This window comes from Ursus americanus, chromosome 22 (genome assembly GCF_024610735.1).
Source record: "Ursus americanus isolate L20-20 chromosome 22, mUrsAme1.1.p, whole genome shotgun sequence".
In the NCBI taxonomy this organism is placed as follows: domain Eukaryota; kingdom Metazoa; phylum Chordata; class Mammalia; order Carnivora; family Ursidae; genus Ursus; species Ursus americanus.
The window spans coordinates 11924440-11942132 of record NC_142148.1 but is presented as its reverse complement, the minus strand read 5'-3'; the positions used below and the strand labels follow the sequence as shown (position 1 = coordinate 11942132).

Here is a 17693-nt window from a genome sequence, read left to right as displayed (position 1 = left end):
TGTCAGCACATGCGCAGTGACGACGAGGAGGCAGTCGGAAAGTAAGGGCTGGCCTGCGTGAGAGCTGATTTCCGGAAGTGGGGCAGCGGCAGCATGCTTGAGGAGCTGGGTTTAATCGGGACCATAGGCGAAGATGACGAAGTGCCGGGGGATCCTGAGTCTGACTCCGGGGACGAGGAGGAGGAGGAGGTATGAGTTGATCGGGGTTGGGGGCGCGGTGGCGTGCAGTCGGATTTCCGTGACTGCTTGCCTTCTCCGTGATTCCTCGGGCCCCTGCCCCTAGCTTCTCAGCATCCTCCTGCCAGGTCGGCAAGTGTCCTGGAAGGGGACCCCGAGATCTTCCTCAGTTTGGTCACCAACCGCTTTTGCTCACCTCTGCGCCTTGCCGGTAACGCGCCGTGTGGTGTTGGCGAGCTCAGTACCCCTTCACTGATGTTGAATCCAGGCTCTGTGTAATAGAGCTCCAGAGGCGAAGCCAGTCGTGGTTCCTGATCAGGGGTTCGTTCATTAAGCCAGTATTTATTGACATGGAGGCCATGGGACACCCAGGTGGAGGTGTCTGCAGGCTACACCTAGTGTTCAGCGTTCGGGACGCAGTAGTGAACAAGATGGGCAAGGACACCACTCTTCTGAAGCTTATGCCGGGTGGGAGGAGGGTTACAGACGTTAAGCAGTGTGGCAATTAAAAGAGGAACAGTGTCATGAAAAAGGTGCTCAACCTACAAAGATCCAGCCCGGGTGTTTGCCCCACTGTAGCCTCATCTGCCTACAGACACCTCCGCGCCGGTGTCCCACGGCCTCCACGAATTCAGCTTCACCAAAGCTAACTCGGGTCTCCCTCACCTTCCCAACCTGCTCCATCTCAAGCCAGAAACCTAAGCGTCATCCTTTACAGCGTCTTCCTTCTCACTCCCCTCCAGTTTCATTCAGACTAGCTCAGGAATCGCCCTTTAATTTTTCCCCCTTTCTCCTAGCCTACCCTAGCCCAAGCCACTGCCACCTTGTGCCTGGAGACCCAGCAACTTGAGGTACCTGGTCTCCAGCTCTTTCTCTCCCCCCTCCCCCATTCACTACTTAGCAGCTGGAATGATCTTTTCATTTCTTGAATGGAAAACTATCATTAAAAAGTAGTGGAGCAAATATGGCAAATGATAATACCAAAGTCAAAATATGAAGTGCTGTACAGCTATCAATAGTTCCACTATGTAATCATTATTAATAATAAACTTTAGGGTGAGAGTTCTTATGAGATTGTTTAAAGTGAAGAACAAAGGTCAGTGTAGCACTTTCTAGTTCTCAGAAGCCATAATTCAGCCAGCCTTCCTTCCTTTCCAGTTTTTAGATGAATGGGTTTTTGTGTTTCTAACTTAATTGAATTGCTGCAAGAGAAAAGCGTCTGTATGATATTGATTCTTTGAAACTTTTTGAAGATTTGCCTAAAGGCCTCCTGTGTGATCAGTTTTTGCACCTATTCCGTGTTTGTTCGGAACGCACACTCTCCAGTGGTAGATGCCGCCTTGTCTATATGTTCACAGGAATGAAGCTCGTTGATTGTGCTCTTCAGATTTTCTGCACTTATTTTTTGTCTGCATGATCTGTAAGTTACTGAGAGAGCTGTGCTAAAATCTCCCATGACAACCGTAGATTCCTATTGTGTGTTCTTTCATCTCAGCGCCGTAGTCATCCTGCTTCTCCCTCTTCCCAGGGGCCCATTGTGCTGGGAAGAAAGCAGAAAGCCTTGCAGAAGAACCGCAGCGCTGATTTCAACCCTGACTTCGTTTTCACTGAGAAGGAGGGGGCATATGATGGCAGCTGGGCCATGGCTGATGTCATGAGCCAGCTCAAGAAGAAGGTGAGAACGGACAGTGATAGGCAGTTCCGGGCCGTGGGCTGTTAAGGTTTCAGGGTCTAACCTCTCTGCTTTTTGCCGTCTGCTTACATTCAGCAAATGCTGGAACTCTTGGAAATATGTGGTATAGTTTTGAGGGGGTGGGGAGAAGCAGGCACAAGTAACCCCGTCTTGATTAAAACCGAAGTGTAAAATGTGGCAACATAGATTCTATTACAGACTAGTTAAAACACATGAATATTTTACAGTATCAGAAATATCTTATTTCCTTCGTTAGAAGATATCCATGATGGCTTTTCCTCGAGGAGGGTGTGGCGAACTTAGATTAACTTCAGTATATATTGAGGGAGACCTTCCTGATATTATACACCTAAAATGTGAGAAAAATGTTTTAGAGGGAATCTGATTACTGGTCTAATGGTTTAGGAATACCAAATATTACGTATAAATTGCTTGACTTAAAAAAAATGAGCGTAGCTATGTTAAAATGGTCTCTTTATAGGTGTTCCCTCCTTGTTTTGAATACTAGAGAGAAACTTTTGTTACTTTAGTTTGTAACAAAGAACAGTCTGGCGTGCACCCTTGGTAGTAGTGTTTTGATCTGTCCCACAGATACTGTCATTCTGTCACTTGCCAGGTGATCTCACTGTTTAGGGTCCCTGGTTCCCCCACAGCATAGCCAAGGCTGCCACAAATGTCACTGTCATCTGCTTATTTGCCAAGATCCCATGTTTTCCTTTGAATCTGGTGAGCGAGCTAGAAGACGCATCAGCATTGTTTTCCATTCCATGGGCCTCAGAGAAGTACTGCCTGCTCAGAGCTATTTACTCCCGACTCTGTTGGTGTGGTGATAAAATAAACCCGCATTGCCTCTTCATGGTCGCCTGCACAGGATTTCTTTGTGATTTTTTTTTTCCTTTTCAGTATTTTTTCAGAGAATGCCAGAAAAATTTTCCTTTTTCAAATTAATTATGAAGTGTTTGTTCCCCTGTTCCACGTTTTGATGAAAGTTCACTCCAGGTTCACTTAACAAGTATTACGTTTGTTCCCAGGTCTGGGCATATAGACCCCATGTAATTAAAGACTTGGTCTTACAAAGCTTGCAGGCCAGCAGGGTAGAAGATAAGTAAACAAATAATTACACAGTTAATTATAGTTGTGGCAAATACTGTGGCAGTTCAGGGTGCTTTGAGCATATGTGAGGGAGGCCTGCCATTACTTACCCTTTCTAAAAGTTTTAGCAGTATCCAGCATTACCGGAGTTTCCTTTGATTTCAGTATTTAATTGCTAGGCTAAATTTTGTCTGATTAGCGTGGGGAAGGGTTTTTCTAAGTAGCATTCAGATAAATAAATGTGACATCTCTTGGTAATTCTATTCTTCTAAATTGTAAACACCTTCTAAAATGTGGATGTTCTTGGTTCCAAGTAAAGGTTTTTCACACTTGACTCTTTATTTGTTACGTTGTTTGGTGGTTGTGAATAATCTGCAGATTGATTAATCTGTCCAAGGACAGACAAGCCTCTTCTATATTAACGTTGGAGACCCAGCCCTCAGAGAAACCTTGCTTTGTGTCTTTCCCATATATGTCTTTCTTATTCATCTTATTTTTATCTGCAGAGGGCAGCCACTACATTAGATGAGAAGATTGAGAAAGTCCGCAAGAAAAGGAAAACAGAGGTGAGAAAGCAGAGCAGGTGCTTCTCCGTGTAAAGCCCGGAGCTTTGCCCTCCACACGACCCCACCATTTTTCTTTAAGCCTGAATTGGAGTGCGGCGGTGCACACAGGCTTCTCTGTGTGTCTGTTCTTAATAATCACTGAGAGTCCACAGAGCGCTCTGCCCAGGCCGGAGAGCATGGTAATGCTCTTCAGAGGTTCTGGATTTCCTGAAGTTTGTAGTTGCCTTGCTTCACTGTAATATTTTTTTCCAGGATAAAGAAGCCAAGTCTGCGAAGTTAGAGAAGGTGAAAGAAGCAAAGGAGGGCTCTGAACCGGAGGAGCAGGAAGACCCTGAAGGGAAAGATGAGGAAGGCCCAGAAGACGAAGACTCAGAGACGGATTACTCGTCAGCTGATGAGAACATCCTCACCAAAGCAGGTAGGCGCCACAGAGGCGCTGTAGGAAACGGGGGCAGGAAATTGGAAAGAGTCCACCTTTCCTTTGTAGGATTTCCTGTGTTCTACACAGTCACATTTAAGATCTCCAGGTCGAACTCCTTCTAGCTTCCCGTTTTTCGTGGGGTTTTGTTAGGGTGGGTGTACTTCGCTGGCAGACTGTACCCTTTTCCTCCTCCTCAGCCCCGCACAGCTGCTGGCACCTCTAAGACTCAGACTTATTTGGGGTGATAGGTCCCCCACATCCCACCGGGCCACGTAGTGGGTGCTCCATAAATATTTCTTGCAGAAGTGAGTGCTCAGGCATGATAATAGAGTGCAGTGGTTGAGAGCCTGGTCTCTGGTACTTGCCGAGTTTGCTGCACGCTGTCTTCACCGTCAAACGAGGCTAATGACAGTAGCTCCCTCAGGCAGTTGTGTGTGTTCAGTGAGGTATCCACGGAAGGCACTTAGGACAGCGGCTGGCAGATTATAGATGCTCAGTAAGTATGAACGCTGATGGTCGTTCTGTTTTTCTCCACAGACACACTCAAAGTAAAGGAGCGGAAGAAGAAGAAGAAAGGACAGGTGAGCATGAGCGTGGAAGACAGCATACAGCGTATTTTTGCAGCCTGACAGGACTTTAAGGCCAGTTAGTTTCCTCAGGCCCATTTTGCTGAATTCTCGTTCTATCTTTTGATTTCCCGGTGTAGGAAACAGGAGGATTTTTTGAAGATGCATCTCAGTATGATGAAAACCTCTCATTCCAGGACATGAACCTTTCCCGCCCTCTCCTGAAGGTAGTGGCTTCTTTCGGCAACCATGGGATTATTGCAGTCACCCTGCCCTAAACTGGGCTCTTTGCCTCCCTAAATTCTGTTGTCCACACAGCTGCCAGAGAACCCTCTTAAAAAGTTCCATGTTGGCCTATAAGGCCCTGCCCTTTTTGGTCTCCTCTGGTGAGGTCTCCTAGCACGCATTCTGCTCTGGCCACCTTGGGCTCCTCCCTGGCCCTCAAACAGGTTAGGCGTTTTCTTCCTCAGGGCCTTTGCACTTACTGTTCCCTCTGCCTGGAAGGTTTTTCCAGCGATCTGGTTGGGGTGCTCCTCGCCTCTTTCAGGGTTCTACTCAGCATCCTCTGCTCAATGGGACTTTCCCTGACCCTACTGTAAATCGTACTCGTCCCCCGCCCCCTGGACTGCTGCGGTTTTCTCCATATGGCATGTAATGGTGTTTGGTCTTTTTTCCTACCAGTCTGTAAGATTGCCAAGGGCAGGGTCTTTATTTCTTTGGTTTACTGCTATATCTCAGTGCCTTGAACAGGTCTCCGACATGGTTGGCACTCGATGAATGTTTGTAGAATGAATGACTGGGAGGGACTGAAGCAGTTACCGCCTGTGGGGAAACCTGCCTTGTTTGTTTCCTGCTGAGACTCCTCCTCTCCATCCTGTCTGACTTCGTCTTTTCTCTTCAGGCCATTACAGTCATGGGCTTCAAGCAGCCCACCCCAATCCAGAAGGCCTGCATACCTGTGGGTCTGTTGGGGAAGGATATCTGTGCCTGTGCAGCCACTGGGACAGGTAAAAAGGATAGTGACTTGGGGGGCGAGGAGAGGAGGAGGCAGGAGGAGGCTGTTCAACCTGCAGCAGGGGTCTAGGTTGATCTACCCCAGGGCCACTTGGCTAAATATGCAAATACACATTGTAATGCAATAACACTATAACCCTAACCCTGTTAAAAACCTCAACATACATTTTCCTATTTCTCTAAGTACTCTTCACTTTTAAAATATGGTTGTATGGTATTCTATTACATAACTGTTTCTACTCTATAATTAACTTCGTTAATATACAACATTGTGATGAACATTCTTTTCATAGAATCTTTACTCCTATGACTGGGGCTTATGTATAAATAAAAGTGACCTTCATGAGACCCCCTGAAATCTGTGACCTATAACTATCGTATTAGGGTGTCTCTGTGCTTGTGATCTCTTGTTGCTGCCATAATAGGAGTAAAGATTTTTTTTTTTTTAATTTAAGAGGGGCAGGGAGAGAGGGTAAAGGAGAGAGAGAATCCTCAAGCAGACTCCCCGCTGAGAGCAGAGCCCAATGCAAGGCTCTATCCCACGACCCTGAGATCATGACCTGATCCGAAATCAAGAGTCAGACACCCAACCAACTGAGCCACCCAGGTGCTGCAATAGGAATAAAGATTTTATGAAACAGACGTTCATCATGGTGTTGTAGGTCAGTACAGTTAATTATAGAAGTAGTCACATGATAGAATTATTATGCAACCATTTAAAAATAAAGAAACAGGAAATACGTTTTTTTTTTTTTAAGTGATCTCTACATCCAGTGTGGGGCTCAAACCTGTCACCCCAAGATCAAGAGCTGTATGTTCTAGCAACTCAGCCAGCCACGTGCCCCTGTTATGCTTTTTTTGAAAGGGGATTACTGAACAGAATATATAGTGTTATTGCATTAAATTTTTTATTTTTATATTTTTGTCCATTAAGAAAAATATTGGCAATCTCGATACCATTATGTTAATGTTTATCTCTGGTTGGCAGAGTTGTGGGTGATTTTTATTATTTTCATATTTTTTTGTACTTCTCAGATTTTTTACATTGACCCTGTGGTTTAAAACCAGAAAAAAAGCTTATTAAAAAAAAAGTTGCTTAATTTCCGCCTGAGCAGATAGGTAGGTTTTCTGGGCTCAGGTGAAAATCTGAACCTTGAAGGGACTGAAGCTCGTCTCACTGTGTTCTGCTGCCTTCTTCTCCAGGTAAAACCGCTGCTTTCGCCCTGCCCGTCCTGGAGCGTCTGATCTACAAACCCCGCCAGGCTCCGGTCACGCGCGTGCTCGTGCTGGTTCCCACCCGAGAGCTGGGCATCCAGGTGCACTCCGTCACCAAGCAGCTGGCTCAGTTCTGCAACATCACCACCTGCCTGGCCGTGGGTGAGTGTCTGACGCCCCTGAGAGACTGTGAAGTGGGGCGGGGGGGCCCACCATCTGAGGATGACGGGTACCAGGAAGGCCTTCCTATGATTAAACCCACTTGAAAAACCAGATGAGGTGTTTTCAGAGTAGAGAGTTGGGGGGAGGGGAGAGGGTTTCACTGAGATTTCACCAGCCTTAGAAAATGAAACTTCAGAATTCAGGGCAAAAAAATTTTCTTGGGACTGAACAAATTTAGGATGTAATTTCTTCCTTCTATGAATAAAGAATCAAATATTTGGGGCAGATTTTTTCTGATGATGTTCTATGGTACTGTTCACCAACCTTCACGTGACCCTCCCTCTGCAGTGGGAAGGCAAAGGTGATGGAGAAATCATTTGCTTTCGCAGCTGCTTCTGTCAGTCCTTGGGTGTTTGAGTCCTTCTGTTCTGAAGTGCCTTCATGTCATCATCTTTTTTCACACTTAGCACAGTTGTAATGAAATAATCTGTTTCTCCCAACATCTTGTAAAATCCACACAAGCGGGGCCTTAGTCAGTCTCGTTCTCTGCTGTTTCCCCTGCATCTGGCACGGGACGTGGCAGGTGGCAGGGCCCGGTCCATGCTGTTGAACAACTGACTGACTCGGCCACCTGGCGGGGCTCTTCTCTGCAGGAGGCCTGGACGTGAAGTCTCAGGAAGCAGCTCTGAGGGCAGCGCCTGACATCCTCATCGCCACCCCGGGCCGGCTCATCGATCACCTCCACAACTGCCCTTCCTTCCACCTGAGCAGCATTGAGGTGCTCATCCTGGATGAGGCTGACAGGTACATCTGAAACGGTGGGGCCCCAAGTGCTCCGGGGTCCTGGGAGCCGCACCCCAGAAGAGAACCTGCCTCTGCATGATTCTTCATGGATCTTGCCATAGCCATGCGTGCGATGCCAATTCAGCTGCTCACATGTGGACATCTGTTCATTGTTCATCTCGATTATCCTGCTTTTTTTCTCTCTAATGGGACGGTTAAGAGGGAGGGTAGATCAAATTCTGGTTCTACCGTTTCCTAACAGAGATTTGGAAATATTATTTAGGTTCTTTTTTTTTTTTAAGATTTTAAAAATTTTTAAGTAATCCCTATACTCAACATGGAACTCGAACTCACAACCCTGACATCAAGAGTATCCTGCTCCACCGGCTGAGCCAGGCAGGCGCCCCTGTTATGTGGATTCTAAAGCAAATCTCTTGTTTGTAAGTGAGGGGTAAGAATAATACCCCCTCATGGTGTTGAGGATTCAAGGAGTAATACAGGTAGAGTGCCAGTGCACGGTGAGGATTGAACAGCCTCTGTTACTGTGGTAGGGGACCCCCTCCCCCCCTTTCTCTCATATGGGTCCCATCTGCTCACCTCTTTCCTTCATGACCGAACAGAATGAACCTCAGTGAACTGGACTCGTGATCAAAGTGGAGGCAGGGGAAGGAGGCCACAAATAACCCCAAAGCCTGTGCAGGTTTACTCTCCAATTAAAGCATCTCCACACTAAACAGGTCTGGAGCCGGGCTTCGGACCCCGTACGCCCCTCCCTCTTCCCACGTCCGTGCATGGCAGCTCCGTCCTCCCAGCGGGTCAGGCCAGAATCCTTTGCATCACTCTTGTGGCCTCATCTCCCACCACACAGCGTCCATTGGGAAGTCCTGTCAGCACAGCCCCACGTCAGGGCTTCTGCGCTTGCTGTCCCCTCAGTTCGGAATGACCTGTACCTCCTCAGGTTCTGCTCCAGTTGTCACTTACCCGAAGCACCTTTGCTGACCACTGTCTGAACAGTTCCTGCTTCCCGTCCTCTGAGGTGCTGTGCCTCTCCAGCCTCCCACATTGTCGCCTGAGTGCCTGTGTGGTGGTTGTGACCTCCTCTCCCCTGGACCATATTGTGAAGGGCCGGCTTCGTGGTGCTTGCTGCTCTGTGCCCAGGGTTGTGTCTGGTATCTAGCAGGTGCTCAGTAAGTGTTTGTTGAATAACCGATTGGTTCCCCCAGAGCAAATGAACCATTCTTGAGTCATGAGGGAGGTAAAGGAGATCTTCCTGAGCAAAGGGAATGTAATCTGATCACAGTTTTAAAGGGGAAGAAAATTGTATTCTTAAAAAATGTTAAAGTCTCAGAAGACCAAGAAAGGCTGCATGTTTCCTTTTAAAGAGATCAAGGACCATGACAACTCAATGTGGTACGTGATGCTCGACTGGAGCCTGAACTGGGGGAAGAACTGTGAAGGATTGAGTCAGCTGAACAAATTGGAGTCAAAGTAATCCTACTGATTAATATTATCTACAAAGAGAAGAAGGTTCCTTTACAGCAAAGAGAACTGGCCGATGCCACGTCAACCATGTGATCAAACTCACGTCAGTGGTACTGGAGCAAACGGACGGTCTGTGTCTCTCGATGTTGAGGGAAGTGCACAGCCGCACCGCTGTACCTTCTCGCTGCGATGAGTTAACCGAATCCAGTCACTGGGAACTGAGCAGACAAAGACAGAATGTGAAAGCTTAAGGAGACTTCTCTAGATTAAGGGAGACTAAAGAAACATGACAACCAATGCAACATAGGAACTTTGGTTTCCTGGATTAAAAAAATAAAAAGATCGCTATAAAATGACATTTTGGGGACAGTTAGGGATATTTGAATTTGGACTGTACTTCAGGTATTATTCAAACACTTAAATGTTTGGGGTGTGATAATGACATGATGGCTGTATAGGGAGAAGGTCCTTTCTTAGGGAATGTGTGCGGAGATCGTTAGGGGGAAGGTGTTGTGATGTCTGCCACTTACTTATATACAGTTCAGCAAAAAGAAAAAAGGAGATAAAACAAATGTGGCCAAATGCTAGTTCTTGATAAATCTTAGTGAAAGGGTAACCTAACAATATTAATACATGGGTAAATAAATGAGCCTGAAGCATAACCAGTTACAACATCAGAACATCAGCTTGTCCGATGTTTTCTGTCCGTCATTGTGACAGATGCAAACTCAGTCCATTTCTCTTGATTCCTTCTCCCTCCTCATCAGGATGTTGGACGAGTACTTCGAGGAACAGATGAAGGAGATCATCCGGATGTGTTCCCACCACCGCCAGACCATGCTCTTCTCAGCCACCATGACAGATGAGGTGGGCCATAGGAATTCTGCTTGGCTGGGTGAATGGACGGATGCAGAGGACCCAGGCTGGACTGCAGGGGGTGGCCTGGGGCAAGTGTGGCTTGCCTCCACCTCTACTCCCACCCCCTACCCCCTGCCTCCTGGCAGGCCAGTGAGCATCCCTGTGTTTGTCCTGGGCAGGTAAAAGATCTGGCTTCTGTTTCCTTGAAGAATCCTGTCCGAATATTTGTCAACAGCAACACGGACGTGGCCCCCTTCCTGCGGCAGGAGTTCATCCGGATCCGGCCGAATCGGGAAGGCGACCGGGAAGCCATTGTGGCAGGTGAAAGCCCAGGGAGGGACTAGACAGGGGGGTGCTGGACTCCCTTGGCCTTCTGGGTGGCACACTCAAGCGGCTGGGTGTTGCCTGGCACCTGCTCTGATGGACTTCCCTGACCTGCTGTGTGGTACTGCCGTTAATGTGCTCTGCCACTTTGGCCATGGGTCCTTCCTCCCTTTCTTCTGTCATCTCACCTCCTTTCCACTGTCCAGTCCTCCTTAGGTCCTACTGAACACCCAACTACTTCCTCCACAACTGCCCCTCTGGCCCTTGTTTCAAGCTGCTTACTCTTTCCTGAATTGTTGCAGTGGCCTTGGACTTGGCTCCTACTCCCACTCTTGTCCCTTGCTGACCCATTCTCCACACTGCAGATCATTTAAAATGATCATTTACAAGCGAACATTCACCCATGTTTCCTGCCTATTTACAACTGTCGGGTGTCTCCCATTGCTCTCAGACCACAGTCTACACTCCTTAGTGAGTCCGGTACAGCCCTCTGGGACTTGGCCCCTGCCTGCCTGGATGCCCAGCCACACTCTTGCTTTCGTTCTCTCAAAGCCACCAAGCTTGTCCTTCCTTGCGGCCTTCACATTTGCTCCTTCCTCTGGCTGGAATCTTCCCCCAAATCTTGTGAACAAGCCTGCCCTGTCATTCAGCCTAACATCACCTCTTAAGAGAGGCCAGCCCTAAAGCTGTGTCCCCATCTTTCCTTCATTCTCTCACAGCATTTGTCACCTTTGGGAATTGGGAATTGGCCTCTCTTCTGTGCCCTGGAATGTGAGCCTCACAAGGCAGGGACCTTGCCTCTCTCCCCCGGTGCCAGCCACAGCAGCCACTTCACAGGTGTGGAGGGCGTATGTATTGGAAGTGGCTTCCAGCTCACTCCTCTCTCCCCCCAGCTCTGCTGACAAGAACCTTCACTGACCATGTGATGCTGTTCACCCAGACCAAGAAGCAGGCCCACCGCATGCACATCCTTCTGGGGCTCATGGGGCTGCAGGTGGGCGAGCTCCACGGCAACCTGTCACAGACGCAGCGGCTGGAAGCCCTCCGGTAAGCTTTGGGAGGCTCAGGCTCCCACCCATCCTTCAGAGAGGGCTCTCCTCATAGAGACAGAGAAAATAACCACCCAGAGGTCACGTTAGAGAGATTGCAGGGGATGCAGATGGCACAGTTCCCCACTTTCAAGATTTTAGTCCAGCTGCTATAAGGTTATGTCTTAGATACATTCGGAACTCCTCGTAGTCTTGCAGAAGCCCCAGGGCTCGAGTGTTGGAGCTGCTGAGTGGGGCCACAGCAGGAAATCCTGACTTGGGAAGGCACAGCACATGTCCTGTGTTCTGTAGCTTTTCCAGAGCAGTGGGCATACCTGGGTCTGATAGAACGAGATTTGAAATCAAAGCCAGCCACCATTTCCTAAGGATGTACTTTGCCATGTCCTGTGTTTTCCATGTATTTTTTGTTGTTAATTCTCGTAGAATGGAGTCATGCTTGTAGGCCAGGCGGGACCCTTTAGAATTCATCTGTCTGCATTTATCATAGGCAGCTGAAAGGTATTTTCTTAAAGAAAGGCTGCTTTGAATGCTGAGACATTTGCATACGCTACTTCTACAGTCTAGCTCTGTGGTTCCCGAACTTTCGTATTTGTAGGAGTTGGGGCTTAAGGTGGTATAAACCAAACTGTGTTTGTTCTACGTCACAGGATGTTTACGTTGTCGCGTATTAGACGGTCTGACGTTTAGGATCTCTCTTAGATTATCACTGACAATCTGTACTCTCCTGGTTGAATTCAAAAGGATTTGTGTTCTCTCTTCTGGCTCAGGCTCCTGTGGAGCATTTTCGGGGTTGAGTATCTAGGTGAACATCTGTTTGTGGCTATTTCCAGGCGCTTTAAGGATGAACAGATCGACATCCTTGTGGCCACAGATGTGGCGGCTCGTGGCCTTGACATCGAGGGGGTTAAAACGGTGAGTAGCCCCCATCTTCCTTGAACTTTTGGTGGGAGCCTTTTTGCCTCCTTGTGTCCTCTCTCCAACTCCCAGGTCTGACTTTGACCTTCCAGGTAATTAACTTCACGATGCCCAACACCATCAAGCATTATGTGCACCGGGTGGGACGAACAGCACGGGCGGGTAGGGCTGGGCGCTCAGTGTCTCTGGTGGGAGAAGAAGAGCGGAAGACGCTAAAGGAGATCGTGAAAGCCGCCAAGGCCCCCGTGAAGGCCCGGGTACTTCCCCAAGGTGAGTGGGCACTACTGCAGCAGTTCACGGCGGTTGGGGTGGACAGGGAGGGTCCTAGACCAGACTCTGTGGGACAGAGCCAGGAGTAGGGGGTCATAGGTGAGAGTAGTCAGGAGCCGGATTTGGACTCCAGTCCTGCAGCTTCCTTGCTGAGTGACCCTGGACCGGTCTCACCTTGCCCTCTGTGTCTCTCTCTGTGTGAAAGGGAATGAGACAGACTTACGCCTCGACTGCCCCACTCATAGGTTACTTTCCAACCTTTGGGAAGAGAAGCCTTCTTCTTGGGGCAAAAGCCCTATTAATCACCGCGCCTCCCCCTTCCTTTTGGTGGGGGAAAGAGGTCAGCACTTACTTGTTCTAGATGTCTTTCATTCATTTCCTTCTCATCTGTAGGGTCACATCCTTTGTTTTTTAAATTTATAAAAATAATATATATTCAGTGTTAGAAATTAGCAAATAAAAGCCAAAGTGTAATTGCTTGTGGAAGGGCTCACCACTGTTAGCATTTAGGCACATATCCTTTGAGACCTTTATTCCATTCATACGTGTCTTTTTTTCTTTCTTTTTTTTTTTCAGTTTCACTTAATTCATTCCCTCTAGCAGTTATGGAGTACTACCAAGTGCCCGGTGCTGTTTATTCTATCCTAGGTATTAGGGATATAGCAGGAAACAAAACAGCTGATACTCTGGTGGGGAAAAGACAATAAATAATAAGAGTAGATGTGATCCAGAATGACAGGAGGAGAGATGCTGCTTTCGAAAGCTGTTTAGGAAAGGCATCTGAACAGATGGCATTTGAGCTGAGTCCTAGATAAGAATGAGGCAGCTGTGAGTGGTCTGCGGACAGTGTGCCAAGCAGAGAAAACCAGGGCAAAACCTCTGAGGCAGGAACAGACGTGGTGTGAGTCAGAGTCAAGGAAGAGCCAGAGAGGGCCTAGGGCACGGTGAACAAGGGCAGAGATAGAAGCTCCGAGGGCAGGGACCACATGTAGGAGTTTGGAATTTATTCCAAGAGCAACAGGCTCTTTGGGGGGTGGGATGGGGGTGTGTGTTGTGAAGCAGAGAAGTCACCCATAAGAAACCCCAATTCTCTTTTGTCACTAAACACACATCTGTATTATTTTCATCAGTTACACAGTATTTATTCTTACTTAAAAATTTTTGTTGTTCTCTTCCCTTTGAGATGTCATTCTCAAATTCCGGGATAAGATTGAGAAGATGGAGAAGGACGTGTATGCAGTTCTGCAGCTAGAGGCCGAGGAGAAAGAGCTGCAGCAGTCGGAAGCCCAGGTGGGGCTGCGCGGAGGGTGGGGGGCCTGCAGGGCTGGGCGGGAAGCAGGCTGTGGCAGCCTCTGCTGGTCCTGCCCTGACGAAACGCGGTGTCGGCCAGACGTGTGCCTTCCTGCAGCTGTCGTTCTACATATTATCAGACAGAGCTGTCATGGCAGCCATCCTTTTGCTCTCTCCACAGATCAACACAGCAAAGCGGCTCCTGGAGAAGGGGAAGGAGGCATCAAACCACGAGCCTGAGAGAAGCTGGTTCCAGACCAAGGAAGAGAGGAAGAAGGAAAAAAGTATGTTGGAGAGGTCCCTCAAAAAGCTGAACACAGAATTCTCCTAGAACTCAGCAAGGCCACTGCTAGGTCTATTCCCAGAAGAACTGAGAACAGGACTCAGAGGCACACTGTATGCCAGTGTCCACTGAAGCATTATTCACAGTAGCCAAGGGCTAGAGGCGACCTGTGTCTGTCAGCAGATGAACAGTTACACGAAACGGGGTATGCGTGTACGATAGAATATGGTTTAGCCGTAATGAAGTTGATACGCGCTGCAAGGGTGAACCTAAGTGACATGATCCAGACGCAGAAGGACAAATGGTTAATGATTCTTCTTATGTGAGGTAAATCCTTCGATGCAGAAAGTAGAAGAGAGATTACAGGGGTTGTGGGGAGGGAGTTATGAATGGTTACAGAGCTTCTGTTTGGGGATGATGAAAAAGTTACAGAAAGAGGTCATGGTGACAGTTGTGCAATACTGTGCATGTAATCAATGCCACTGAATTGTGTACTTCAGAATGGGTGAGGGGCGCCTGCGTGGTGCATTTGTCCGACTGGGGTAAGTGTCCGACGGGGTTTCGGCTCAGGTCATGATCTCAGGGTCATGGGATCAAGCCCTGTGTCGGGCTCCACGCTTAGCACAGAATCTGCTTAAGACTCTCTCCCTCTCCCTCTCTTCCTGCTCACTCTCTCTCTCAAATATTAAAAAAAAAAAAAATGGGTAAAATGGCAAATTTTATGTTCTATCTATTTTGCCACAATTTAAAAAGAACTAAGTCAGGAAGATTTTTATATGTATTCCCTGCCCTCCCTACCCCCTTTTTATCAAACAAATTCACATTTTTCTATACTTTGTTTTTTCCAGTTAATTTTGTAGCTTAGATTTTATCCAAGCACATACATAGCTGCCTTTTTTTTTTTTTTTTAAATGGCTGCATGGTCTTCCATCATGTGGGTAGGTTATAATTTATTTAATTAATTCCCTGTTGAGGGACATCGAGGTTGTTTATAATCTTTTCTTTTCTAACCATGCAGTGAGTTAACTGTACAAACGCCCCTTCACAATTAAACACGTGTATTTGATTTGCAGGATACATCCCCGAAAGTGAAATTGTAGGCCGGAGGATATGTGCATTTATTATTTTGTTAGGGATTGCAAAATTACCCTCCAAAGAGGTTGTACCAGCAATTTAAGAAATACTGCTTATGTCTGATGGGACAAAAAGGGTGCATGCATGTTAAATTTCTGTGTTAAACATAGATACAACTATATGGCAGGAAGGTCTGGGAGTATAAGTGAACCAAATCATCCTTCACAACACGATGTAGATAACGAACGTCTCAAGTGGATTATTGGAGAAATAGTGGAAGAAGCGTGTTAGTGAGATGGAGGTGACCACCAGCAGAGAATGTGATTTGCTGCTTCTCATTTTGAACTTTTATGTACCAATTTAAAATGTGTACTTTTAAAAAAATATGTAAAATGGTACCTGAAATCGTGTACTCTCTCCTCATCCTAGTTGCCAAGGCTCTGCAGGAGTTTGACTTGGCCTTAAGAGGAAAGAAGAAGAGAAAGAAGTTTATGAAGGATGCCAAGAAAAAGGGGGAGATGACAGTAAGTGGCGGGGTCCCTGCTCAGCGGCATGGGTCAGGGCTTCCTGGTCTGTTCTATACTCACATCATTCTTCCTTCCAGGCAGAGGAAAGGTCCCAGTTTGAAATCCTCAAGGCACAGATGTTTGCTGAGCGGCTGGCCAAGAGGAATCGCAGAGCCAAGAGGGCTCGAGCAATGCCTGAGGAGGAGCCAGCAAGAGGCCCTGGTAGGCAGATGGGGAGCCCACAGGAGCTGGTAGGAAGGTTCTCCCTGAAACTTGTGCTTCTGATCAGGGAGAAAATTGGAGGGATAATAAGAGCCCATATTTTTTGAGTAATGTGTGTACCAGTATGTACAGTTATTTTTGGGTTCTCAAGTGGTGAAGTGACCCCATGGTTAATGGGGAGAGCTAGGATCTGAACCCAGGCCTTTCTGACTCGAGCTTAAGTCCTTACAAACTGCCCCTTGGAGGAGCAGGTCAGAGTAAAAAGAAGTGAAGTCAGTCTTCAGCCCATTTCACATTTCAGTGGTTCTTTTCACTTTGGGACTGTGCAGTCATCCTTCGGAGTGGTTCGTCACACCTGCCACTTCTGAATTCTTCATCCCTTTTCTGCTGGGATCCAATGATCCAATGTCTTGTTGCCATGTCAGTAAATCATCTGGTCAGAGCATCCACTGAACTTGGAACCATTACTCCGAGCGTAAGGATAGGATTTAGGAGCTTGGGCCAAAGAGGATATATCTAACCCATTCTTTCTGTGCACAGCCAAGAAACAAAAGCAGATGAAGAAATCTGTATTCGATGAAGAACTTACCAACACAAGCAAGAAGGCCCTGAAACAGTATCGAGCCGGGTAGAGTTTTAAGTCATCATGGGGCTCTTTGTATTTTAATCGAAGCTATACACCTTCTCCCTCCTGTCCTCCCCAATTCCCATATACTTGTAGCTTTATAATATATAATTTTAAGGGTTCCTGTCTAAACCACCCCCCTGCCCCCAGTTAAGCCCATCTCTGGATCCCAGGGTGAAAACAGGAGGAAAGTGTTAAGGCCCTCCTGCCTTGGAGGTGAAAATTTCTGGTTCAGAAGTAGACTTTTCTCTCAGGAGAGCTAGAAAGGCAAAGAATCCTGGTTTGCTCTTAGGAATGTGTTATACCCCCCCCCCCACCCCCACTCCAATATCCCTTGGACTGGGGTTGGATTGGGGATGGATGAAGCTTCTGGTCTTTTTTTTAAAGCTGGGCCCTGACTTCCACAGTCCCATATTATCAGGTGGAAACACCCGGTTTAGAACCTCAGGCCCCGAAAACGGTGCCTCGGTGATGCTACTGCTTCATGTGGGAGCTGGGTGGGGGCGGCAGTGAGACATTGTCCGTCTGTCCAGCTTCGTTTCAGCGTCTCATCTTCTCACTTGCAGCCCCTCCTTTGAAGAAAGGAAAAAGTTGGGCTTGCCCCACCAGAGGCGAGGAGGAAACTTTAAGTCTAAATCCAGGTAATGTTTGCCGTTACGGAGGGCCAGAGGTTGTGCCTGTTTGGGATTGGACCTTTGATGGGAAAGCTCCTCCTTCCTCTTTCTGGCTTTGGAAGTTGGCCTTTACTCTGCGGATTTTCTTCATAGGTACAAGAGGAAGAAGTAGCTGTGTTGGCCTGAAGTTCATGGGGCAGCTCTTAGATCCCTTCCTTGTGGGAAGTCATCCTGGTTTGGTCTCTTCTCTCCATTTGTAAAAAAAAAATTTTTTTTAAATGTAAAGTCTGTGTCATTTGTACATTAAAAAAAAGAACATAAGATCAGGGGATGGTGGTGGCATGCAGACTTATTTCCTAAGCATCCCTGTGAGTCAGTCAAGGCTCTTCTTGCTGATTAAGTTTCACATAAAGTTAAATGGGGGGTGCCTGGCTGGCTCGGAGGAGTGTACGACTCTTACCTTGGGGTTGTGAGTTTGAGCCCTGTGTAGGG

The 17693-nt window shown here is 47.4% G+C and overlaps 1 protein-coding gene across 1 annotated transcript; it reads left to right on the top strand.

The window, feature by feature from the left end:
* Positions 1-11: 11 nt before the first annotated feature.
* Positions 12-17530, top strand: DDX27 (DEAD-box helicase 27). Its single transcript, XM_045771536.2, has 21 exons — positions 12-189; positions 1706-1852; positions 3469-3528; positions 3781-3946; positions 4487-4530; positions 4656-4742; positions 5417-5522; positions 6733-6906; positions 7560-7710; positions 9939-10038; positions 10209-10350; positions 11247-11400; positions 12233-12314; positions 12410-12587; positions 13771-13877; positions 14059-14161; positions 15664-15758; positions 15839-15962; positions 16503-16590; positions 17154-17228; positions 17355-17530. The coding sequence occupies exons 1-21, from the start codon at positions 94-96 to the stop codon at positions 17371-17373; spliced, it is 2298 nt and encodes a 765-aa protein (XP_045627492.2). The 5' UTR covers positions 12-93; the 3' UTR covers positions 17374-17530.
* The last annotated feature ends 163 nt before the right edge of the window (positions 17531-17693 follow it).

Bases quoted from the DNA above. Each gene is read 5' to 3' on its own strand.
- DDX27 (XM_045771536.2), top strand. From the start codon at position 94: ATGCTTGAGGAGCTGGGTTTAATCGGGACCATAGGCGAAGATGACGAA. The intron at 7,711-9,938 runs GTACATCTGAAA...CCTCCTCATCAG, and splicing joins ATCCTGGATGAGGCTGACAG to GATGTTGGACGAGTACTTCG. The intron at 10,039-10,208 runs GTGGGCCATAGG...TGTCCTGGGCAG, and splicing joins CAGCCACCATGACAGATGAG to GTAAAAGATCTGGCTTCTGT.